Source organism: Solanum verrucosum, unplaced genomic scaffold, assembly GCF_900185275.1.
Source record: "Solanum verrucosum unplaced genomic scaffold, falcon-dt-bn FXZP01000261.1, whole genome shotgun sequence".
Taxonomy (NCBI): Eukaryota; Viridiplantae; Streptophyta; class Magnoliopsida; order Solanales; family Solanaceae; genus Solanum; species Solanum verrucosum.
The window spans coordinates 2,561,767-2,588,506 of record NW_026019969.1 but is presented as its reverse complement, the minus strand read 5'-3'; the positions used below and the strand labels follow the sequence as shown (position 1 = coordinate 2,588,506).

Here is a 26,740-nt window from a genome sequence, read left to right as displayed (position 1 = left end):
GAGAGAGAGAGAGAGAGAATCAGAAAGAAATGCTAATATATATATGTGTGTGTGAGAGAGAGAGAGAGAGTGAGTGAGAGAGGGAGGAGTTATATACAGAAAACAGAAAAAATGTATCTCATTCCTGAATAAAGATATATGGTCAATGGCGAAGTCAGCACAGGCAATTTGGTTAAATGGTCAATAAACTTAATTAAGCACTTTCCAGAACTCCATCCAAATCAAACCCAAAAATCTCAGAATTCTTTCCAGATCGTTTTAGATTTTGAACTTAGAGAAGAATGCATTGCATACAACTCTGCAAGTCCTAGATCAGATGCAGATATACTTTGTTGGAGCAGTTGAAGAATAATTTGGTAACGTATACAAGTCAGTGAAACCAATAATCACTAGCAACTGAGAAACAAGAAAACAATTTAATTTTATATTGCACTATGCTCCTAAAAAGACAAAATGTTCTAACCAAACTGTGAAGCTTACACAGAAAAGACAACTCCTTAGCACCAAAAAGTATGTTGAGAAGTAAACCTGCATGTCAATAAAAAACATGTATAATCAGAAACCATGCATTGTAGCTACATGGACTAAATCAATATCAGATGCCATCAAAGAGTTGAAAACATAACACCATAACAGTATGCAGTTTTGATCATTTCTAGAAGTCTTTCTATAGAAGGATATGGGATTGTAATCGTTTGCTACGTGAGGCTACAACTTGCTTATTCACTTACTGATATGGTCACCCACTGAATCTTTTAGAATTTTTACAGTTCTCAAAGGTAAATTATTCCATTAATGTTATCCCAACAGTAGTTTGGTCAAGAAGAAGCTAGATGTATCTCTACTTTCCCAGAAGGTAAATGAACGACTAAGCAAAGGATGATCTTTTCACCCAATAGGCAGCAGAAAATGGCCTTGGTGAGGAGAGTAATATCTCTTGAAGAGAACTAACCTTCAAGTTAAACTGAGGCATAGTCTGAAAGCCAACTAACATCAAAGTCATGAGAATTGGAACAGCAATAAATTCCAGCAGTCATGATATACGACCAACAGATATGTATACTCAGCTTCAATAGACCATTCTGCTAGGTTTATCTCGTAAAAGACATAAAAACAGCCTCAAGTAGCAGTCGTTATGCCATGTTCATGTGAATCAAAGCTGGTAGAGCTGGGAACCTCAGTCTCCCTTATTACCCTGCTATATACAGCTTTGAAGGGCTGAGAAGAATATGGTCTCTTGAGCAAACTTATAGGCATTCTTAGAGTTTGTTTGCGGTTCCTCCGGCCCCGTACCAAAATGTTGAAGGTCTTCTCATTATCTGTCTCCGTAAGATTTCTTTGCACATGATTATCACTGCAACTTCCGGCTTTCTCATTTGATCCACTTCCCTCTTTTGATTGATCACTAGACAAGGTAACAAAATGTGAATCTGGAGTGTTGCTTGCTCTCTCTTTTTCTGGTCCAACTGCAGCTATGCTCTCCACTGTTTCTGCTGCTGGAAGATTTACATCTTCCTTGACTTCATCCCCAGTGTTGAGATCTACTAGTAAGCTTGTTGTCAAACTAATACTTTCAGGATTATCAGATAGCTCCTTAGCAGCGGAAATTGAGTCGGTTATAGGCTCAATCACAGGTGGTGAGATAGAAAACTCGACTGGGTGGCAACCAGGCCAAACTGTGGCAGGAACATACTCTGATGCATTAGGAGCTATATTGCATTGCCAAGCATAATGATTCGGATGGAAAGTGCTGCTATTCATGGGGAATGTACTTGGAGGTAACGTCTGGGGTTGAGAATACGGAGGGTAGATAAAGCGCAATGGGTGCATCATGTTTGGGGTGTGTGGAGGTGAAGGGTACAGGTGATGAGGGGAGGAGCACATTGGACTAGGCAAGATGGTCGGTGGTCCTTGATGAAGAGACATGTTCACTGACCAAGGACCAATAGGTGGTCGTATTCCAGGAGGAGAAGGGAGATTAATGTTCATAGGTAATGGTGGTACGCGGGGAACGGCTGGGGAAGGGCTGAATGGTGCTGCTGATGCGGATAGCTTTCTGGACAATTCTCGACTTGCATCACTTGCATGAGATGACGCAGATTTTACCTTCAGATGATCCATATCTTGCAAGGTCATATTTGAGATACAGCCAGGATTTAAATTGCTTGATGAGTCCTTTTCACAGGGATCCACTTTGGGGGAATTGTCAGAAGTAGGGACATTATGAGTTTCGACACTACCCTGTTCCATTGGACTAACATCAACATGGCCGAGTTGAATAGATGCATTTGCAGATATCACATCTGAAATTTCACCACCTTTGAAATCACTCATTTGAATTTCTTCTTTATTGTCAGTAGCTACTGTTTCACTTTTTACATGATTAGCAGAATCTGCAACTAGATCCTGAATGTTCTCTTTCTCCATGGATTCTGCATCTCTTCCCATTATTTTGGAATTTTCTTCTGCTCCATTGCTCTCCTTTCCTTTCATAACGTCTTGATTATCAGGAATTTCATCTTCAGAAACTCTCTCCTGCAACATAGAGATGGTACCTGGCGGGGCAAGTGCTACTTCCTTATAGGAAGGAGATTTTCCTAGGTTTACTATTGAACTTCTCTTTGATAGTGATCCAACCTCCTTTGTTGTAGAAACTTGGACCTGCTCTGATGAAGTATTTAACAAATCTCCTCCAGTTGTGGAGATCTCAGGAACAGCATCTCTGACAGAAGATGACACAGACTTCACACGGTAGGCTACAGCTTTTATGACTCTTCGACCAAGTTTCGTACCAGGAGTTTGACTTTTTGCTAAGTAATAATCTGCATAACTTCCTGGTGATGTACGTTTCTTTAAGACATAATATTTACTAGCTTGATAGTTATTCTTCAATTTAGCATGATCAACATCAGAAATTGGGTCCTTTTTCTGGTAACCAATGACCTTGCTGATGGTTTGACGCCTCTGCCTTCGTCTTCGTCCATAGAAACCACCTGACCTTGGTCTCTGCACTGGCTGCCATCCATCTTCTGCTTCAGCAGAAGGTTCAGATAAGACTTCACGGATCATAGACTTCTCAATTGAAGTTTCCTTCAACAAGGGTCCAGATTGGATGGGTTTATTCTCAGTAATTCCTCCATCTCCAGTGTGATGGGATTCAATTACTGTGTCAACAGGTTCCATATTCATCTTGGGATCAGTGTGATCTTCGATAATTTGTTTCTCCTCATCTGCCTCTTCTTTTAGAACATCTTTAGGAGTGTCTGGTATGGCAACATTGTTTTGATCAGATTTTCCCTTCACCTGAGAAATAAGAGCCTGAGAAAAAATATGGCAAAAAGGAAAAGGATAAGAGAGCATGTCCACTTTTACAATATATAGCGCATTATTTGCACATTCCGTGTGGAAGCATGATAGGCAGTTTATCAGGCATATGCAATGTGTGTCAATGCCTACTTAGGGGAAAATAGGAAGAACATAAGGCAAACAGACCTTTAGAGAGCCTGAAATTCAAAGCTTCTAAACATTACCAGTTTTCTGTTAAACTAGTTCTCACTCATTCTCTCTCCTCTTCCAGACAAGTATTACAGATGGTAGACCTTCCCACAGAAAGAACATGATTGCTTCTGCTTATTTTATAACAAGTTTGCATAAGATGAAAAACTTCATCCAAGCTTATTTCCATGAACCTATTCATGCTGATACATATTGGAAAATCATAAGCAAGAAACAAAGATATTGTACTCCAATCACCACGTACCTTTGAGACAAAACCTCTTCTTTTTGATCCAACATCTCTCCCTTTGGCATCGGGACTTGGATTAATGTAGTCGAGCAAATCTGACACACTGCGCAATAGAGTATGTCACCACAAGATTTAAACTGAAATATTTTACTTACTGTTATCTAGAGTATGACCATCTGCTTGTACATTTTTGTGAAATCCTATGTGCATAAAATTTATGCAATTACAAAGTCAGGAACAAAAAGCTTTTACATTGGCAGCCATTGAACATTGTCCTTTCTAGATAAATTCATAACTGAGGATCTTAAAATGAAAAAAGAGAAACACCAAATGGAGTGTCATAACAAATATAAATAGATGGACTGAAGGCATTGGTTCAATAAAATAATCAGGATGCCTTTGAGCATAAATTGAAGAGACAGGACATGAAGGCATAAGTGAACTATCTTGTAGTTTCAAAGCAAAAGGGCGAGACAGTGGGCAAAAGAAATATCAAACATATGCTCTCACAGATTATGACGATTCAAGTCCTTCAGTTTTTACATTAGCTTGCAGTCTAATAAGAGCTAGAACAGAAATTAAGGTTGTCTGTTTCACTCATTAAATCTACCAAAAAAATTAATTTAAGCAATACATGCAAATATACCTCAAATGACCCTTGCTGGCTATTGATGCATCAGGCTTCTTAGTTCCATTTCGAGCAGCTTCTTGCTGTTCAAAAGCCTTCGACTCAAAATACTCAAGCCATGCAGCAGCATCCTTCAGCAAAGATCAGAAATTTCAAATTATGAAAATACATGGCTGAAGTAAGAACAAAATAGCCATAATGTTTTTTAAAAAACCTATATTGTATTTCAATTTTCAATAGTGTCATCACCTAGATGTGACCAAAATAGAGGTGACATGAAATTTAAAAACAACCTAATAGTTAGAAACATCTGAAGCTGTACTTTTAGTAGTTTACCCGTAAGAAACTGTACCGATTGCTATGATTTGAGGTATTATAACTTCACAAGGAAAAAAGAAATTGAAGTGCCAGCAAATGCAAGTTGGTCACCCATCTTTTCTCTGAAGCAAAAGAGTGGGCCTACTTATTGTGTACATGTGTGTGAAACAGAAGTTAACCTGTGTGCGAAGATCATCTGGACCAAGCTTTGCTCGAAGTATCTGCAAGGTTGTTTGCTCATGCTGAACACTCAAAGGATAAGCTTCCATCAAAGAGAGCGCAATTGCTATAGCATGGTAACTTGCCGCTGTCTGGAAATTACAGAGGCACCAAAGGTAACTAGATAAGAGAGAGGTGTAGGCAAGAATCTGTAGAGATAATTAACCAGGTTCATCAGAAATGAAAGGCGTCTTATTATGCAGCAACAAACTATGACATACTTGTTTCCAAGAACTATATAGTGACGGAGTTTGTTTATCAACTGGAAGGTTTCAATCTTCCACATGTTCAACCAAGTTCAAAATACAGCACTATGCAAGCTTGAACCAAAGAAGTCAAGTATAGCTTTACTAGTTAAACTACCAGAAACAAAAACAAGCACACCATGCTCTGAGTTTCAGATAGAGATTACGGAGTTCCAAACATCCCAATCTAAGGCTATTAATATACTGAAGATTGTCAATCAAGTCCTTTATTGCAATAAAAATGACTCTCATGGACTGGTGGAGAAGCAATTTGGACCTATCTTCAGCCCAATAACAATTTACCATAAAGATTGGAAAGATTGGACCGCTTCATGATTGACCTATATTTCCTTTTCGCACTTTGGAACCTCAATGTGCCAACAATGAGTACTCACTTTGAAGCCAGATTCAAAAGGAACCCTTAAGTACGGTCATTCGTTTAAGATCACATTGAAGTTACTCGATTAAAATGAAAACATGAGAAGACAAAAAAGTAAATGGAACATTGAATGAACTTTTAGGCCTGCAACTCAATAGTTAGCATGCCTTGCACATCTTGAGAGCATCTGAGGTCAATGACAGATGACAGATGCACTGATTCTTATTTGTGAACACCTTATCCCAACAGCCAGGCCATAGCCATCAGAAACAATAACTTGAATGGTAACTTCTTTTCCTATAGTCAAATACACATAATGCATATGTAGCAGTTGATGGAAAAACAATAACACATACTCAAGTACACTCTTTGTCATGAATGAAAACTACCCTGAATCCAACCCCTTTTTGTCAATCAGGTGAATACTCATCTCCTAAACTAGGACATAAGCGGCCATTTTTTTCTGAATAAAGACACTTTAGTTTGGCAAGCCTAGAGAATTAGAGGGAGCTGTGAATGCTAAAATTAAAACAAAATACTTATAAGCTCCAGCAGAAGGAGAAAGGAACCTGAATATGGTCCGGACCGAGTAACTTTTTGGTTACACTTCAAAGCTTTATGGAGATATCTGAGGGCAACATGCACATTACCGAGCCCTTCCTCCATCATAGCCACATTTATATATGTCGCAGCAGTGTTTGGATGGGAGGGGCCACATGTGAGATGCAACAAATAAAGAGCTCGTTTTACATACCTGTAAAAATGGGAATGGTAAATTGCTATAGAGTGTGAAATGTGAATAACAACAGGGAAAAGTGGAAAGAAAAATCAAAACAGATATTAAAGCATATTACTGTTTAATGTTAAACGTGAGGAGCAGATACAAGTGGTACAATACATAATTGGGAGAGCAAAAGTTTTCACCATGTTGATTTGGTTTTTTTCTTTGATAAGGACCATGTTGATTTAGTGCTAGAGAGCCTAAAAGCTGTGTACATAATCAAACCCCATATGCAAACTTTATTATTTGAACAGTCATTCAAGAACATATTCCACGACCAAGTTTCAACCTATCATATGTATTTCACAAGCTTGATTAAGTAAGTTTTGACTAATATAAAGTACAGTAGTATTTTTTTTAGACTAGCTTGAGTTGTTGAAGGAGAGTAACTTGCCATCTTAGCAAAGATGACAAGTTTATCGAGACAGGCCGAGGAAAACAATGCCAACTTTTATAGTCCTATTGGGATGGGGGAGTAACTAAGAAACATACATGACCATTGACAAAACGAAAACCAGAAACTCAAGAAAAGAAAAATGTCTAGTTTAGGATAATGAACCTCCAACTCCACTTTTATAGTTTGTTCTTTTTTTCTTTTTGTTGTATTTTCTGTTTTGGCACCATCAAGAAATTTTAAGTACTTGGCAATCTAACAGAAATAAACATACTTGAGAGCCAACTCTGTGTGTTGAAGTCGGTAATAGAAAACTGCAAGATCACCATAACTTTTCATGGTGTCTGGGTGATCAAGGCCCAACTCTCTTTCATTTATGTCCAAGGCCTTTTGCTGATAGATTGTGGCCTGTCATGGATACCACCATCATCAACACATTTAAGAGTTGAATAGGATAGAAGTCAGAGTAGTTAAAGCAGGCAGAAAGAGTAACAATGTAGGACCAAGGAGGTCTATGCTGACGAGCTTCTGAAGAATACCTGATTAAAATCACCGGTGTGATACAGAACAACAGCAAGAAGGCTATAAGCTCCAGCTGTCATTCGATGGTATGGACCACATACTGCAACCAGCTTGGCAAGAGCCTGAAAGCGCCACAAAAATGCAGCAGTTGTCACATGGTATGCAATAATTTATACCATTCAACACCAAGGCTTAGCTTACTTTCTTATTCTAATTCCAATATTTTTAATGTGTACCCAAGACCAACAAAAGGAAGAAATCTAAGAAGCAATGGAGTTGTGAAGCCCACCAAAATAACTTGGTTTCTCTACAATAGAAAGTTTCAATCGGAAGAATGGAGAGTGTAATGTACAACTTTTTTCTATATCGGAAATCAATTACCTTAGTCCCATAGCTGACAGCATCCTCAAGTTTTCCCTTATCCAGAGCTGTTTTGGATGATTCCAAAAGCTGCCTTCCGTCTGCAGAAGAGCAAGCAGCTTGCTGCAGAAAAGGAGACACAAAGATACACGGGGAGTAGAAGAAAAATGATAAGTACGAACAGAAGTGAACTCGGCATAATATCTCCTAGTATCAGACACGTTGACAGGGTTGCATTATCACCTTATGCACTGGTACTAGGCTGACAATGTCTACTTTCTGAAAAGGACTTGGGGAACTCATATCATAATCTCTTGGAACCAGTTCAATTCCCACCTAGACAGAAAAAGTACTCGTAAGTGTTCATGTGTATAGAACAAAAACTTTAATAACGTTCATTTCCATCACCAAAGTATTCAAAGATATCTGCACAAAGGTTATATCTTTGCCCAAGTTAAATATTTAATAAATTGACGCACCAACAAGCATCTCTATGTCTTAGCAAACATTTTTCTTCAATTTCTTTTCATATTTTTTATGTGTTTTATTTCCCATTTCAAAGACGGCGAAATTCCAAGTGTTCAATATATTCTCAGAAGAAAGGTCAGAAATAGCCAGGTGTGAAGCCGCCTACCAAATCCATTCAAATGCAACCACCCAAGGACAAATGTTTGATGTATTATGTATCAACAACAACAACATACCCAGTGTAGTTCCACACCGAGGCCATTCTTAATAGTCAATTGTTCAGGAACAAGAGTTTCAAGTACCTTATGGCATAAACCACGGAGGATAGCAAATTTCCTCATATCTTTGTAGTTTAGGCTGCCAACATCCCATTCATATCTCTTCTTCAAAAATAATTCCAGCCATCTCCAGATCAAAGAATCAACACCGTACTCATTTGAATCATCATTTTCAGGTACCCCAAGCATCATATTCAAGGCAGCAGCAATTATCGCAGCCATATCCTCAATGTCAACAACTGATGCAATAGCTGCTTGCAGAATATGTTTAAAAGCTCGGACTATCATCTCATGTATACAAAGAGATTGCACGTGTGATAACTTCTCAGAAAGTTTAACCTACACAAGAAGAAAAAAAGAGCAAGAATCAATTCAGGCGCAGCTTAATGAGATAAAAATTGGCCTACTATGGTTTTACAGTTGCACATAGAATTTATCATGATCTAAAACCAGATCAATGTAGAGGCAATAGGAAAGAGATAAAGAATGAGAAATTCAACTTTCAGATAATTTTCAAACCTTCGACAGTTCTAACAAAATTCAACATCTATATTTGATAATCTCGGTACAATTAATATACTAAAGTAAAAATATTATGACCTGGAGATTAAAAATACTAAACAAGAAGACACAAATTGAAGTCTAAGTGGACAAATATATGTGTCACACACACATACACAAGGAGAAAATTACTACGGGTAAAAATGATCAATAAGACTTACTACTTGTCCAAGAGAACGCATACGTAGACCCCGGGTATGCATGAAATCAGTTAAGGTTCGACCATCTACTGGTGAGAGTTCCAAAGAGCCAAAATCAGCCACCTGCAATGCATTGTGAAATGAAACACAGCTAAGATGCCACTTGTCACAAATTGATGTATGTATCATACAATTTTCTTCGTAGATTTATATATACACAATACTATTTTAAGTGTTACCAGCTTTGGCAGGGCAACTTCATTATAATACTTCTGTGACAGATCAATCAGCTCTTCCAAAGACTATCAACAGCCGGAATTGGTTAGAAGACGGAAAAATATTAAGGTCTTCTCATAATCTATCACTAAAAATTAAAAAGATTTCTACCTTAAGGTGAAGTCCAGTCTCTGACTCCTTCAACCTTGTAAAGCTAGCATCAGACAACAATGCCTTGAGGACAACCTGATTTTGATCTGTATCTGTCTCAAACTGAGACTCCCCAGACTGCAGGACAGCTTTTTCTGATCCCCCTCCAACACCATTTGCAACAGATTTGAAGCTTTCAGACTGGGATTCCATGTTAGTTCCATCTGTACTCTTCTTTCTGTTCTTAAGGGACTTAAGAGGTATTCCAAGTCCCTCAACCTTCATCTCATTTTTTGTCTTCTCAGCGGAGGGTTTCTTGTCCTTTTCTGATTTCTTCTGATCTTGTAAGTGCTGTATCCAGCATGCACCAAGTTCCCATCTGATGAAAGAGTCACCTTCTATTTTCTCTTCTTCAAGTTTGGTAAGACTCTCTTCTAGTATTCTCTTTACAAATGCCTGAGAGCAATTTGTCTCTTCAGTTTCTGAAGGTTTTGAATGCATTACCTTGTTGTCCACTTTCTTGTGAAGGAGCAAGCGTAAACTGCAAGATAATATGTTAAAGTAAGAAAAATAGGCACTTAAGTCTTGAGAAGATAAACGCACCATCCACTAGCAAATTGATATTGAAATACAGGACCACTGATATGGTGAATATGACACCAAAATGACAAACTATTAACAGGAGATATAAATTATGTAAGAAATGGCCCTTGGCCTAACTCAACCCCAAAAGCTAGCTCATGAGGGAAGAATTGTGCAAGTCCATATAAAGAGACCACCAGTTCATTCCCCAACCAAAGTAGAACTCTAACCCACTCTAACAACCCTGCACGCCCAGACCGCCAACTGGAGCGTGGATTGGGGCCCAAACAGGGTCAGACCCAGCTCTGATACATGACAGTTAAGCAACCTAATAGTAGTATTATTGGGAGATGTAGCACACAATTATTCATATTTTTACACATCATGTATGATTGTTGTGCAAGGTCTAGAATTGTGCTAAAGCTATTACATTTTATCGTTACCCCATTGACGCGTAACCTTTCTCTTTAATTCCTCTTTTTGTTTTTACCTTCAGAAAACCTTACAATTATAATCTACACTGACGTTGTGGACCATGAGGTTTTGGAGGGATCCTAGACCAAGAAGAATTTAAAAGGGCTATATCATCAGAGCAAAGAAAGAAGCTATCAGAATGCAGTTGTTTTATTGCACTGTTATATTGGAAAAAGCTCCTACTTAGAGACTTCTCCTCCAGGATAATTTCTTCCTCCTACAAACTTCTTTTTCTAAAAGTTGAACCAGAATGAGAATCCCAATTTATCAAACCAAAGAATTTTTTGTTCAAGAGCTCAACAAAACTTTGTCTTCACACTTTTAACAGTCAAAAAGAACAAAATATATTATTGTTTGCATTGTGAAACCACAACAGAAAGAGATCAATTAACTACTACTATTACTTATTGGTTGCATCATGAAACCACAGCAGAAAAAGATCAATAAACTACTTTTATTACTTATTGGCTTATAATGAGGATTTTCAAGTAATACCTGTTGATATTGAGGGCATTTGCACCACCATCAGGCTGATCAGGAAGTTCCATGCTTTGTGGTGGGTTGCCCACTTTGTCATTTTCTTTTCCTTGAACTTTTACAGTTGCAATATAACCACAATGTCTTACATTCAAAACACCTAAAGTAGCAATATCCTGAATTGAAAATGCAGTAAGTTTTTTTCCAATCAGATGCACTACATTAGAAGTACCACAATAAAATTAGGACCCATATAATTTTTCTTAGTATCTTCTTACATGGGCAGCAGTATTTTCATCAGCAGTTATACCCTTCAGTAAATTTCTTTCCATCAAATTCTTCATAGCTATTCCAGTTGCTTGAAATCCATCAATTTTGGTATCTACTTTGCAGCTAGCATTTGAAGCATCTTTGGTAACAAGTATGCTCAAGTCCCCAACTGTCTCATTAAAAATGATTTCTCCATTCGAATCACAATGAGCTGGTTTAACTTTCTCCATGACATGCTTTACAGCTGAAATGGCTCGTAAAATGGCGACATCAACAAATAAACTATGAAGAACAAAAGCCTTCCTGTCTCTAATCTGCCTCTCCTCTGTTGTCTTACAAGCCATGGATGCAACATTTAAAAATTCATTGGCATAAGGTAACGAATCAAATTTTCCATCTCGGCCTAGACCACCTCCATTGGCTCCCCAGTTTTCATCCTCCACAGGTAGAGGTGGAAAAATAGCTGGCAACTGTGCTGCCACAGGTGGTATAAGCCATGTGTTGGCTCTGAATCCGTATGGAAGATTCCCAAACTGTATTAAGAAGAAAAACCGTTTACAACCTTGGGTTAGAGAATCTTAAACAGCGAAGAAAGAACTTCCCGCGTGTAATCAGTTTTAGAAAACTTAAGGTGATGAAACATGTCAAGGGAAATCATCATCTGCACCTTATTACGCTCCAAGAATGCTTTCATGAGATCATCGTACGCCTGAAAATTGGGATGAGCAATGTCAACTTCAACAACAACATATCTTACAATGAAATAAGACAAGAAACTAGCATGACTGAATTTATAGAAAAAGAATCTGCCCAAACGCACATTGTCAAATGCTCTACTGAGTTGTCTCAACAAATCAACAAGATTGTGACAAAGAATCCCCTGCTTTCCAAAGTTGTAAAATCCTTTCTTGCAAGCTTCAATAATAACCAGCTTTCCATTACAAAGTTTCACCTATAAACAATTACATATGTTATTTTATGAATAAATCATACCTGGAAATCAGATCATTGAACTCATTAGACTAAAGAAAATGAAGTTGGCTCCAAGAAAGCTTACTTCAAGAGAGAAAAGATGATCATCTGGCAGAACTTCATCATCTTGTTGTCTTGTTGCTCTTCTTATGACTGCAAGAATCAAGATTAGTCTTAATTTTAACAAGAATCAAGATTAGTCTTAATTTTAACAAGAAAGACGAGAAGAGGGACACAATGTGAGAAAGAGAGCGCATTACGCTGAAGAGGAGGCGTGAGATGAGAAAGCGAGAAGAACTCATAGAAGCTTCCAATCTTAGGGCAAGTATTGCTCATCTCTCCATCTACGTCCACCGATCCCGCATCTTTACCCAGCTGTTGCGCCGCCGGAGTTGGCGTTTGTGGCGGCGACGATGACTTATCATTCCCTCGAACCTTGTTGGATTTCTTGGCGTTCTTGTTATCCTGCGCACCCCGCGCATTCTTGCTAGAGTCACTTTTCAACTCTTTGCCACTAGTCCCCGACGGCCCAAAACTCGTTGTACAAGCGACGATGTCCAACAGCCTTCTAACATGCGCCGTTGCGCTTTCTTCATCATATTCCTCTGTTAAAACAAGAAAAAAGGAATTAATCAAAATGGTTGAGGGTATAATCGGGCTTTTATAATTTCTAAACCTGACCGTCCCGGGACCACTTCCTAAAATAGAAATATCCTAATGCCCTATACGACGTCGTGGTAGTTCTGAAATATTTTTACCTTCGATAAGAGTCAGGACGCAGGGCTTCAGTGCGGAAACGTCCACTGTTTCTTTTAAACGTGGACCCCTTAACTGTTAAAAACAGTAAATATCAGATGGTCCTAATTAAAGCAAAAAAGTTGAAGAAAAATATGACAGCCGTCTGATTTTGTCCCCTTACCTCATGGGACAGTGAGAAATTGGTGATATTACAAGTTGTTGTATTCACAGATAATAATCGACGAACATCGATAATTCTATCGGTAGATATTCCCTGCTCATAAAAAAACAAAACCGTTAAATGATTTAATTAAATTCAAGGATATTTCAAAATCAAAATAGCAGTGATAATAATATTAATAATCGTGTAGCAATTATTTTTTCTAGAAAAAGTAATATTCAATAAAATGGTTAATAATAAAATAAAAGTTGACCATATTTCATATATTAACTTATGTCACATTCACTAAAAGATTTTATTGTTATCAATTATCAAACACTACTTGTTGCGTGTACGTTTTTATGACAGATATATGTCTCTTATTTCTACGGCTTCTCTTAATTTTGTTTATCGACCGTATGACCTTTCTTTCTACGACTTATACTAACTTCGTTTATTGACCATTCAATTTTGTGAACTACTTGACATCAAAACTGGAAAGAAGGAGAAAAAAAGAGATTTGAAATTGTGCTTGTGCAAGTAATCAGTGAAATCTTGAGATGGTTAACCAACTGTTTGAAAAAATTAGCTCTAGCTCCTCATTTTTCTTCTTTTGGAATATAATTAGAAAGCCAAGCTGTCAGAGTTGAATCTATTTTCCTTGAAAAAAGCAACAAAACATCAACCAAAATCTAACACAAAAGTACTCGAATAAAATAAAGAAATTTAAACAAAGGAATAGATTAAAATATACTCTTTATTATACTTTCGACAACTATAGATATGGTTAAACCTTGTGGTTACATAAGCAATATTGACTTAAAAAAATTGGTTAGTAAATGACGAACCTTTAAAATAACGTGAGTCTCATCCGGGAGGTTTATTGTTATATCCATTACAACTGGGAGAACTGAGCAGCACAAATAAAACATATCATCATTAGTAAGAATTCATAGATTATATATACTGAACATATGCTAAAAATGTACGTATAGTACTAGTGGATAAAAGAATTAATACCCTTCTCTTCTTTCTTCTTCTTGTCTCCCTTTGTTTTGCCACGACCATTCTTGTTGGGTGCCATTTGTAAAACTCAAATTTTCAAACTTTCGAATTCTTTAAATGCACCTATAAACAAAAATTTCACATGAGACTATTATAGTAAACAATAGGGGCTAGACCGCGAGAGTTAGCGTTTTGATTGTGAGTTCGACCAAATTCAATATTTATAGAACTCAATAACTTTACATGAATAGAATAAAAATCATGGCTCCGCTTCTGCAACACTTTGTTTCATTCTTAAATCCAATTAAATATGTAATTTTTAGAAGTAGAAGCAAAAACAGAGTATTACTATAAATTAGGCATGTTGTTGAGAATAATTTACCTGTTTCGACAAGTGCGTTCGCTGCTTAAACGAAAAAAGGGATATTTAATGCTTCATTGAATAACAAGTATGACAAGGAAGTAGCACGCAGACACCTAAGGCTATAAATGTGATTGTATAAAATTTAAGTTATTAATATGAAGTAGTGTATGATAAGACTGGGATTTTTTTTTATAAAGAGGGGTCTAGGGTCTAAAGTAGATAAGGAAGAAATGAGTAAAGAGTTTTGAAAATGGAAATAGAAAGAAAGTAGAAGAAGAAGGGAAACTAATTGTGTGGGGAGGATATAGAGAGAGATGAGAGTGTGTGATAAGGAATGAAGGGTTGAGATTTAACATTCAGAATTATAATGACATATTATGGCAGTTTCTATAGATTTTATTGAACTACAAAAAAAATGTAAAATACGAGCCGCGGTGATTCTTTCATTCAACTTGCTAGCAGCGGCAATATTTTTTGAGATAGAGAGGAGAAAAAGGCTTGGACCACAAAATGACTACTAGATACTAGTAATATATATAAAAAATATATATATTAAGTTTTTAAACCTAAAATGGAATAAGCTTAGGATAAATTGATGAATCTTACCATGAGGATATTTCTATGGTTGATTCAAAAGACGTAAGTAATAATTCTATCGTAAATATTACTTTTCTGTAACTTTTTTAAAAAAAATATTACTTTTTGTATGTGTTTAGGGGTGTGTAAAATCGAACTGACCGATAAATTGAATCGAAAAGTGTTGTTGGTTTATTGTTATTAGATTAACGGTTATTTAATGGTTTTATGGGAAAAAAAATTATTGGGTTATCGATTCGATATTGATTTTTTAATATTGGATTAATCGATAACTTATTAAGAATATAATAATTTACTATTTTAATTTTAGTCATACGTGCTGGCAAAATGAACCCATATTTTGGTAACTCGTCCATATTTTAATGGGTTGGGTGAGTGATATTTACATGGGTAAAATATGAGTTGATACCCATATTTAATCCGTAAATATATGAGTAAAATATGGGTAAACTATGGGTAAAATATGGATTAGCCAAATGGGTTAAGCTTCTAACATATATTCCCTCAAAATTCATGATATCACTAAAAACAATGCAACTTCTCTTCCTTTTTATGTTCTTCTATGGAACTAATTATTTTTCTCTACAATTGAAAAGGTGAAATCTTTGGCCCTTCAAAAAATATATATTTTAAATGTACATTTCTTTTGTTAACTATAATTATATTTTTTTATTTGTTTAATTTTATATCAGATAATAAATAATAGTGAAAATAAGCAAATCATGTATTAGTATTGACATTGCTTAAAGTGCATTAAGCATGTTTAAGTCCTAAAATGCAAATATTCATTTAATTTGAAATTAAAAATATTTTCCCCTTGTTAGTACATAAACTTATTTTATATTGAAAAGTTATAAGATTTTTTTTTACTTTTATCATACAATAAAACTAAATGAAGCATTTTCAACATTTTTAATCTAAAAAAGACTAAAATATTTTCCCCATGTTGAATTTTTAAGTAGAGTACTATTTACACATGAAAATATGGGTAAACTATTTGTTACCAATCCATTTATACCCATATCAAATATGGGCGGGTTAAATTATTACCCATTTTCAACCCGCCCAAATTCGAACCAACCCGGCCATTTGCCACTACTAGACTTATACATAAATATCTACAAAAAATATTAATATAAACATTATATTAGACTAAAACTATATGGACCCTACACAATTAACACTACTAATTAACTTTGTGCTCTGCATTTACCCTTTAGGTTTTAGTATTACTTTAGTCTTTAGGATTACAACATCAAAACCTAAAGAACTAGAAACGGCGACGGGTAGGGTTTGCAACGATGACGGCAAGGGTTAGGTAACGACTAGAATTGTGACTTAGTAATTGTTATACTTTTACTTCACTAAGCAGAATTCTCGCATGTAATTTGATTTCTCTCTTTTTTATTTTGCGTCAAATTGTTGGATAAGTCATATATTTGTTTTGAAAGCATTTTCTTATCGGTTAAACCAAAAATCGAACCGTTAAAGACCAAAAATCGATAACAAATATCTTATTGATTTGATTATCGATTTCACATATTTAAATATATATTTTTAGAGGCAATTAGCACTCTTTGTATATATTCTCAAAGCCTTTGGCGACATTGGATCTAAAGGCACTTAATTAATGCCGGTAAAGATTTTAACACTTTTTATTAATATATCTATTTATTATCGTTAAAAATTATTTTTATTATAGTGTAATATTTTACTTTATTGGCGAGAGTTTAATTTTCCATCGTGCAATTCCCTTTCCCTAATTTTCAAAAAAATAAAAAATAATCGCATTATATTGTTTCATGATGAAGACGATGAACAGTCACTATACTATATGTTGCTTCTCAAACCGTCTATTCGAAATGGAATATAATTGGATATAGGATAGAATAGAGAAGGAACAAGTAGTGCTATATATATTTTATTATTATTATTTAATTTTTTTAATTTTTTTAATTTTCCCCGGTATTTGTATTCCCGTATTGGAGCTTCGATAAAATTCGAATCGTGCATTACCGAGCTTATTCAGGGGTGGTGCAGGGGTGGTGCTCACTGCTTCCAACATGATTTTCTCCATACTCATGATTCGAACTCGAGACCTCTAATTAAGGATGAAACAGCCATCGCTCCACTACAACCCAGGTTGATAAGCAGTGCTATATATACATGTTGGTTTATTTGGAGAAGATAAACTTGTCAAGAAACAAAGCTTAACGTGTATACTATGACCAGCTTCTCGATTTATTTGTGTTTAATATTTTGCGTAATTAGTGCAAAAATGTCATATTTAATATTATTTTTAAAAAAAAAATGTATGATGGATAACATAACACGCAGCACCCGTTTGGATTTACTAGCTCATATAATTCATCCAAATTTGCCAGTTAGTGCAAATGTTTGTCAACGTTGAAAGCTGAATAATAGTGAGAATTTCACACAAAAGACAAAATTAACATATATATAACCTGTCATTTCCCTATTATATTCTGGTTACTATATTTTATAAATGTGCTATTAATTATTTTAGGAATACAAAATAGAGTATGTAAAGTACAAGCTCAGGTATATAATAATTAATAAAGTGGAGGTGAAAATGAGAATTAGTGCACAAGTCACATTTGTAAGAAGAAATTTTAAGTATTTTGAATTCATAAGGTGAAATTCTTTTTATGATGATATTCTATATCACTTTTTTTAAAAAAAAAATTGATGTTTAATTATTATTTGTCATTTTATTTGCTTTGTATTCAATTTTTGTTGTCTTGTTTTTTTATATTTGTACTTCAAATTCTTCTTTTCTTTTGAGTCAAGGATTTCATATTCTTCTTTTCTTAGGTAGAGTCTATCAGAACAATATTTGTACATCCTACCATCCTTAATTTCCATTTATACAATTGCACTAAATTTTTAGTTCATGTTGTTATCGATTATTATTTATGATTAACTTAATTTTTCACCAATTTCTTTCTCAAGTTAACTTCTCATAATCGTTCAAGAGCGAAATTATGAAAGGATAAAGTATGACTTAAAATGAACGCTTTCATTTTATTGATTAATGTTATCTCATAGGATTTCTCATTCAAATTTTTCGAATTTATAAAACAAATTAATTTACAGAAACAATTTCTCCCACCTGAATAAATATACTCGTTTCATTTTAAAATAAATGTTTTTTAGAGTGTCTTACACTTTTAAACAAATAGTTAATAACATTAATCAAGGGATAAATTTTTAATATTATCCTTTTATTTTTTCTCTAATCTTTTTTTTAAATCAGAAATAATAAAAAAATATCAAGTTTTGAATAAAATTATTCATTTTAGATTATAAAGAAGTGTCAATAAGTTATTTATTTCTGAACCAAACAAAAATATGAGTTAAATCTAATTAACTTTTGGACCGCTATCAAGTATTAAGTATTTATATTCCACTCTTACGTTATGAATTATGTCAAAAAAAAAATACATAATCATTTCATAATTAAATGATAATTTAATCTTATAACTTATGAACGTTTGACCATAGAATTTGAAAGTTTAATTTTAAGTTTTGATTTCAAATTAGCTCATGCTAATGAAATTGTACAAAAATTCAACTTTAACTACAAATTTTGATTTCAAATACCAAATTTCCAAAAAAAAGAAAGAATTGGAAGCTCAAATTTTTAAAATATAAAACATGACCAATAAGTTTATATTATGTATATAATAATAATTTTTAAAAAAAAACTACAAGGATTCCTTTTTGAATAACTTCCTCCCCGGTTATTTCTTTTCCTACTTCCAAATTTATTTATTTATTTTAAAATAATCTTGAAAAATATTTAATACATGCAAAATAAAATAAAATGGACGAAACAATAGAGTTATATATATTATATGTATTTATCTTAGACGTTGTACCAAAAAGAGTAGGATATATTAGATGTTACGGGTGTCGAAAGATACAAACAAAATTCTTTCTCACTTAGTATTTTTTTCATACTTATTGTAAAATATGTATAGCAGTAAAATATGTCAGACATTATTCATTTCTGCCTCATTTGTTTTCATTAAGATTAAGACCTCTGAATCTGAATACATGTCTGAACATTAAGATTTGCATTAAGAGCTAGGTGTCTAGATCTGAATACAAATCTGAATATTAAGATGAGGTCTCCAAATCTGAACACTGAATGATTATTGTTTGTTTTCAATATCTGAAAGTGCATATGAAATCAAACATTATACCAATAAAATGTTATAAAAAATTCATTTCAACAAAAAATATTACTTTTTGATTTAAAAAATATCATAATCATCAAGCGTAACATAAAAAAAATCACGAATAAAAAATATTTTATAGGGACAATATAATATCAAAAGTTCAATAAGTTTGATAAATACTAGTTGAAAAATAATAAATAAGGTATCACATTATCAGCACCTAACATATATTTTGGCTAATTAGAAAAACTAAAGAATTCTTGTCTTTTTTCCGATAACCTTAATCCAATTCTCTAACTTGTGAACCTCTAACGTCATTCATGCTTTTTTGTAGTGGACACTTTCACAAAATATACTAACACATGTATTGTATAATGACTCTTCCCATCCAAGTCCATCTAATTTTTCCATATATTCTTCAAATGTAAGTGCACTATTTTTTTAATCAATAACTCCAAAGCAGTAATCATCTTCTCATCAATTTCCAATTCAGACGAATAAGTTTTTTTTTCTTTCCCAAAACTTTTTTTTTTTACGCTAAAACTGAAGATTGGGATGGATAATTATTAAGTGCTCCATTATTTTTGTCACCAACTAGTTCAACAACAAAAATATATTAGTGTTATCTCACAAACACATTTGATGATCAAAGAGTCTCAATAAAATTATTGGCCCAAGACAAAATTCTAATAAGAGACCTCAAATATGTATACATAGTTATTATTTTTAATTATGAATAGTATTTTTTCCACTCAAAAACCTTGATGAACATCAATACGAAAAATATTATTGCAACAAGTGTTCTTGACAAACATCAATACACCCAAAGAAAATTATTAATATAAAAAAATACTTGTAAAGAGTATGAAAACTTACTAGTTCAAGAGGAAAAAATTGGTGATTGATATTGAGAAAAGAGAGGAAGAAAGTTTGTAGTTGTGAGAGCAAAAGTCACGCAAAGATCGAGAGAGGCAATACAATATTATTTTATAACTTATTAAATAAGTTTGAATGGTGTTAAGACTCTGCAGATCTGATCCGTTCAGACCTTTTCATGTCCATTAAGAGGCTTTTTGAAAAAAGAAACAAATGGACTTAATGGTCTGAATCTGAATCACTCAGATTCAGACCTAAAAACCAAACACACTTGGGGTCTGTTTGGAAGGACACCCTAGTAATTTGATTTGGTGTAATTGGTGTAATTACATTGTCTTGTCTTGTTTGAAAGGGCAGGTAATTACTTGGTCAGAAGGTAATTGGGTAATAGGCAGGGGGTAATTACACTTTACAATTCACAGGCAGAGGCTGTGAATTGCTGGTAATTACATGGTGTAATTATCACCTGATTACTTTTTCATTTTTTTTTTAATTTCTATTTTTATTTTTTTTACTTCTATTATTTTAATTTCTTTTTATTTTTATTTTTATTATTCTAAAAAATTGTAAAAGTCTATTTTTTATTTTTTATTATTATATTTCATTTTATTCTTGTTTTCAACCTTACTTTACGTGATTCTATGTAATTTTCTCGTATTATCTATTTCTTTATGCCATGTTTATTTTTTCATTAGCATAATTTTATTAGTATTCTAATTTTTAAATTAAAATAGAATTTATTGTTAAGTAAGGTTATAGACTTACGTTTTCTTTATTATGAAGAAATAAAAATAAATCATATTTATTGCTATGTTGAAATTTGTTATAAGAGTATTGTGTTAAATTTTTTGTTTTGAATTTATTAATTATGTTATATTTTCAGTTTCATTTGTTTTAGTAATATTGAATTTACATTGCACGTCATTTTTTAATTAGACTTGATAGATTATATTTTTGTCAAACATTTAATAATTTATGATATTTTATTTATATATTACTATTCTTTTTATCAAACATGCATTTCACAATGTTCGTAGAAACTTCATACTTTTAGTTGTTACGATCAATTCAATTGAAATATATTAATTTGAAAAATATAAATCAATTATTTTTTCGTAATACTAGTTACAGTAAATATGTTTATTAATTAATATATTTTCAAAAAAGAATATATATCTTAAATATTTAATTTAATGTCATTTATAAAATTTCTTATTTGTCTAGTATAAATTTAAAATGATTAATTTTTATTTTTAAAATTTATTATATTTTATGTTTGCAATTGTGCATCCAAACTGAACATGTGTAATTACACTGTGGCATCCAAACAGGACATGTGTAATTATAGTGTAATTACACTGTGGCAACCAAACAGATCAATGTAATTACTAGACTGTGTAATTACTAGGCTGGTAATTACTACCCTAGTAATTACACCAATTCCAATACCCGGTGGCTTTCCAAACAGACCCTTAATGAACTGAATCTGAATGATTAGTATTCAGACCTTCATTAAGTGCAAACAAATGAGACCTTCGTTCGACATTATTCCTTTTTCAAAGATTAAAGATTTTTTCTAGGTCCATTTTTCTAACTACTTTCTCGTCTTAGGTAAAAATAAAAAGATCAAAGATAATTAGGAAAGTTTTTTTTAATATTGAATTGCTGTTTTATTAAATTTGTTATAAAAAGCTAGAAAAAAGAGTGTCTCACGCTTACGAATAGCGAGCTTAAAGGCAAATTGATTGATTTATCTTTTGTGTCCGGGTGGTAACTGGTATATGTGAGGCTTAATCCAAATTTGATTATTATAATATAATTTTAAACTATTTTAACTTATTGGAAAAGTATTCAAATAAATCTTATTCGGATATATTCAAATACACATATTTGACTTTAATTTGTGAAGTTATACTACATTGAAAATTCTCATTCACTCATCCTTTCAAGTCAATTTTTCGAGCAGTTATTTTTTTTATGTGAACTTTAAATTTTAATGTACATGTATGTTCGCAGTGTTTCAGAATTTTAGAGAACAATTAGTTAAAAAGATTCGCATTATAATCAAATTGGAATTGCTTTTAAAATAATAGTTTATCACGACATAATTCTCCACGATTCACGAAAATATGTGAACATTGTTCTTTACAGTTTAAATAGAATAAAATGATTTTGCAGAAATCTTTTGTATATTGTTTTTGGGATATTTTTTACACACAATAGCTTATCACAACACAATTTTTTACCATTCGAAAAATATGTGAACGTAATTGTTTTTGTATTTCTTTTGGGTGAAGATAAATATAAAACATGTCCAGCCCATGTGTCATTTGTGTACATCAAAGTTATTCTCAACAAAATAATGCATTCTAAGACATTTATTTTAATTTTTATGATAGATATTAGGCAAAAGGGTTTGGTGGACCCTTCTACTTGTATGAGTTTGTATTCCAAACCCTTTTACTTAATCATTTGTCAACTGAACCCTTAAACTCCTCGAAACACTATATTTTAAACACGTTTTCTGGCTTGGCATCCTATGTGACAGAGACAACAAAGGAGCGTGTGATACACACACCTGAGGAGCGTGAGATCTGGTTAAATGGGTCTAATAGCCACATTAGGGTTTTATAAAGCCATCTTCTTCCCCATATGCATTTAACACCATTATTAGACAAATTTGAGCTTTTTCTGGCCTCTTTTTTTATCTCCTTTCCCCAAATTTCTTTTCCATTTTTTCCATCGTTACGCTCCTTTTTTATTTCTATGCATTTTCATTTAATTCTTTGCTTCATTTTGTGGTTGATCCTATTGTAGTTTTCTGCATCATCATGAAAGTTATTTTTGTTAGAATCCTATAATCTAATAGAAATCATGAAACATGTAATTGAAAGCATAACAAATAAAATCCCCAAAAAATTTCAACATAATTAGTATGAATCGACTAAAAACCTAAAAATTAAACAAAGACATAAATAGAAGATGAAATCTGGACTAAACAACATACAAATACGAAAATAAGTTACAAAATTTACATAGATAAATTGAAAATCGAACAAAACCAACAAAAATACTCAAACAATTTTGTGGGAATGAAGAAAAAAATGAGAAAGAAAAATGTGGGTATATATAGCCACACACAGATGTTGCGGTGAACCTCTCTTCTTCAACTTAGATGACGGATTGCCTTGATTGAGCCATGATTTCTGCTACTGGAGTTTTTTTCTTCAATGAAAAGAGTAGAAGAGGTTGATTTTTTTTTTTTAAGAAAGATGAAAGAGAAATGAAATGATATTGTGGGGGAAAGTGGTGGATTTGGTGGCAAAAGACAAATAAAAATCAGAAATATATTAATTAAATATAATAAAAATGTCAAGATGACATGAAGTGGTATATATACACGTGTCATTTATAATTATTTTTAAAATTACGTGTAAGACGTTTGTGATACACGCACAACTAAATAGTTAAAAAGTGTTTAAAATATTGAGTTTAGATGGGTTCAAAATATAAACACATTCAAGCAAAAGGGTGCCTAGATATTAAGCAGCTAAAAGATAAATATTCTTCAGTTGTACATCTTCACTCTTTTTTTTTTCTTTTTTTTTTTGTGCGTGTGAATTATTTATAGTTTGGATATCTAAACTCAAAAGTCATGATGTTGTTGTAAAACCAATAAAATCATGTGACAAATTATTGGATTTTTCTCTCTCTTATAAAGTGTTTCTATATGTAGTGGTAAATGATGCATAAATAAATTTTATACAATATTTATAAATTTATCATTTAAATATTATGTATAATTAATATATAAATAATTTTTATTCTATTTACAAATTTAAAATAATATAAAATTAATAAATAAATAATTAAGTTATTTATGTATTAACTTGAAACTTATCCAGCTACCAAATGACTGTCTGATAGAGTTTGCCAATAAGAAAGTACAAAATGCTAAATGTGGGATTTCTGTCCTACTGAATACACAACACAACAACCAAGAAATTGCTATCCTTTCTCTTGGCTTTCTACACTCAAAACATTTTTTGCCCCTTCATAATTGTTGGAGCCAGTGTTATGTTAGTAGTTCTATTTTGATCTCTAAAAAGGACAAATTATTACTTAACATAATTTTCTGTCTCATTGTATTAGTACCTTATTTGATCGGACAAATTATATAAATGGGTCATAAAATATAATTATATGTTATTCCAAAGTAATTCAAGAAATACATATTCTTTCAAAAAAAATTAATCAACCTATATCCTATTTATTAAGGCTGGTAATTTTTGCTTAATTGGTACTAAATCAGTATCATATACTGTATTGATATCATTAATGTTTATTTTCAGAAATTACTTATTAGTCAATGATACTATAAGAGTATATGTATATTGTTGTGGTATCATTAAAATTTCTTCTTCAAAAATTACTTATTAGTCAATGATACTATAAGAGTATATGTATATTGTTGTGGTATCATTAAAGTTTATTTTTCACAAATTACTCATTAGTCAATGATACTATAAGAGTATATATATATATACACACACATACTTTTATAGTATCAGCCCCACCTTTTAGCGTTTTGGGGCCCTACTATGTATTAAAACTAGAATACCTCAGAAGGATGGAGGGGGTATACAACGAAAAAAAGCGTCGAAGGGATCGGACTAGTGAGTAATTTTTGAACAAAAAAATCTTAATAATAGCAATACAATATGTATGTATATGATTTAGTATCAATTAAGTGAAATTATTAGCCTTAATGAAACAAATACAATATATGATACTGATTTAGTATTAGTTAAGCGAAATTAGTTTGAGATGGGTATATAGTGTAATTATTTAGTAGGTATGAATGTAAAGGGGTATATATTTGTAATTATTTTGCTTTTATAAGGTATTTGCTTAATTTTCCCTATTTGATAACTCATCAACGTCCGGATGCAATGAGATGGTTTATATATCTTCATTTTTATTAGAAATTTTAAATTTATATCTTTGAAATGATTTTTTTTTTTAAATAAGGAGCACTTTATTCCTCAAGAGATTTATTTGATGGAAATATAAACTAAGTGAACTAGTCAGTTTGAAATACTTTGAATCCAAAAAAAACAACTTATCCACATATTTATGAAGAAAATCCTAGTTACTTAATTGTATTCTACTTCAATCGCAAATCTATTATTTCTTACCCATTTTTTCCCATAAGTTCTCCAAGCCAAAAGTGAATCAGTACAAGTGTGAGTTCTATGATATCAATACTTTGGGTTTGAACTTCTTTCTTTTTATCGGAATTTTGTTGGTAAATACGAAGCTAAATGGAGGTTCGTGGGTTTGGACAAACTCAATAGTTTTTTTATTAACCCTATATTTATATTAAAAAATTAAATAAATATATATTGTATATTAATGTGAACTTCCTAACAAAATTGATTGATGACTTAGTGATAAGAAATACATCGTAAATATGTTTTTCACGCTAATATCGTGGATTCGCCTGTTGAGTCTCAAGACTTGGGCTTGTTTCAATTTGTAACCCAGTCTATTTCATAAAAGAAAATTTGGCACCATATGATAATTGTGCTTCATAAGTGACATAAATCTTCAAATATGCATACAAATGATAAGAATATATATATATATATATATATATATATATATAATGTAGTATATACATAAAATACTTCATTTATCCATTAAGTTCATCTGTTTGCATTGAAATTTAAACACTTTGGTTTGAATAAGTTTCAATTTATGTTTGAATCGATTTATATTAAGCGGTTCCAAAATAAAATAACTTTTAAGTACTTTTGTAACGCTTGAATGGAAGAAAAAAGAAGAAGCTTTTAAGCACTTATTTTAAAGTCAAAATATAAAAATAAGTTAAAAATTACAATTTCTAATTCCTAACTTGTGACTCAGCATTGTGCCTAAAATTTCAGTTCTATCCTCATATTCTTATTATACTCACCCATAATCCAAAAAAAAAAAAAACACAGAGGAAAAGAAATACGTCATATGTTAAAAATTCTGTTGACAATTTTAAATATGATACGTAATAAGTTTTTTTATTATTTAAATAATTTTTTTATGATACAAGATCATTGTAACAACTAAAGTTACCACACAAAGAGGATATATATTATAATCACGAAAGAACACAAAATACAATTGAGAACGACTAACGTCCTTACAACAAAATTGAGAAAACTTAATTGAAAGGAAAGAAGAGCAGAAAATATAGAACTAGATAGAAGGAGATGGGAAACTTAGACTAAGAAGGGAGATGAGAGGAAACACTCTTTTCTTTAACAATTTGCATAACCCTCCTTTCCAACTCATTTTCCCTTTTAACCAAATGCTAATTGGGCCTGGATCCCAAATAAAACACTCCCATATTTTACTTGGCCCAACCTCATTTACCACTTCTGACTCATAGGCCCTTATAGAGCTAGCTTGGTTCACAACAATCATCCTTACAAATATAAATAATGTGATAAAAACCTTTCACTTTACAAATACAATTTTTATGATGAGCAAAATAAATTATTTGGAGTGTCACACTTGGAGTGTGTTTATTGAAATAGCAACCAAATCATCAAGTAACAAC

General features: G+C 32.6%; 1 protein-coding gene across 1 annotated transcript; it reads right to left on the bottom strand.

The window, feature by feature from the left end:
* Window positions 1-221: 221 nt before the first annotated feature.
* LOC125816809 (protein REDUCED CHLOROPLAST COVERAGE 1-like) lies at window positions 222-14,207 on the bottom strand. Its single transcript, XM_049496428.1, is given in 25 exon segments — window positions 222-528; window positions 953-3,318; window positions 3,761-3,848; window positions 4,392-4,504; window positions 4,871-5,002; window positions 6,104-6,130; window positions 6,132-6,288; window positions 6,984-7,117; window positions 7,249-7,353; window positions 7,613-7,714; window positions 7,835-7,927; window positions 8,362-8,676; window positions 9,060-9,161; window positions 9,278-9,340; window positions 9,426-9,945; window positions 10,956-11,113; window positions 11,216-11,740; window positions 11,875-11,916; window positions 12,028-12,159; window positions 12,265-12,332; window positions 12,440-12,784; window positions 12,938-13,010; window positions 13,099-13,191; window positions 13,926-13,987; window positions 14,098-14,207. Coding segments are annotated over 24 exon segments (5,712 nt in total). The 5' UTR covers window positions 14,162-14,207; the 3' UTR covers window positions 222-528; window positions 953-1,119.
* Between the last annotated feature and the right edge of the window lie 12,533 nt (window positions 14,208-26,740).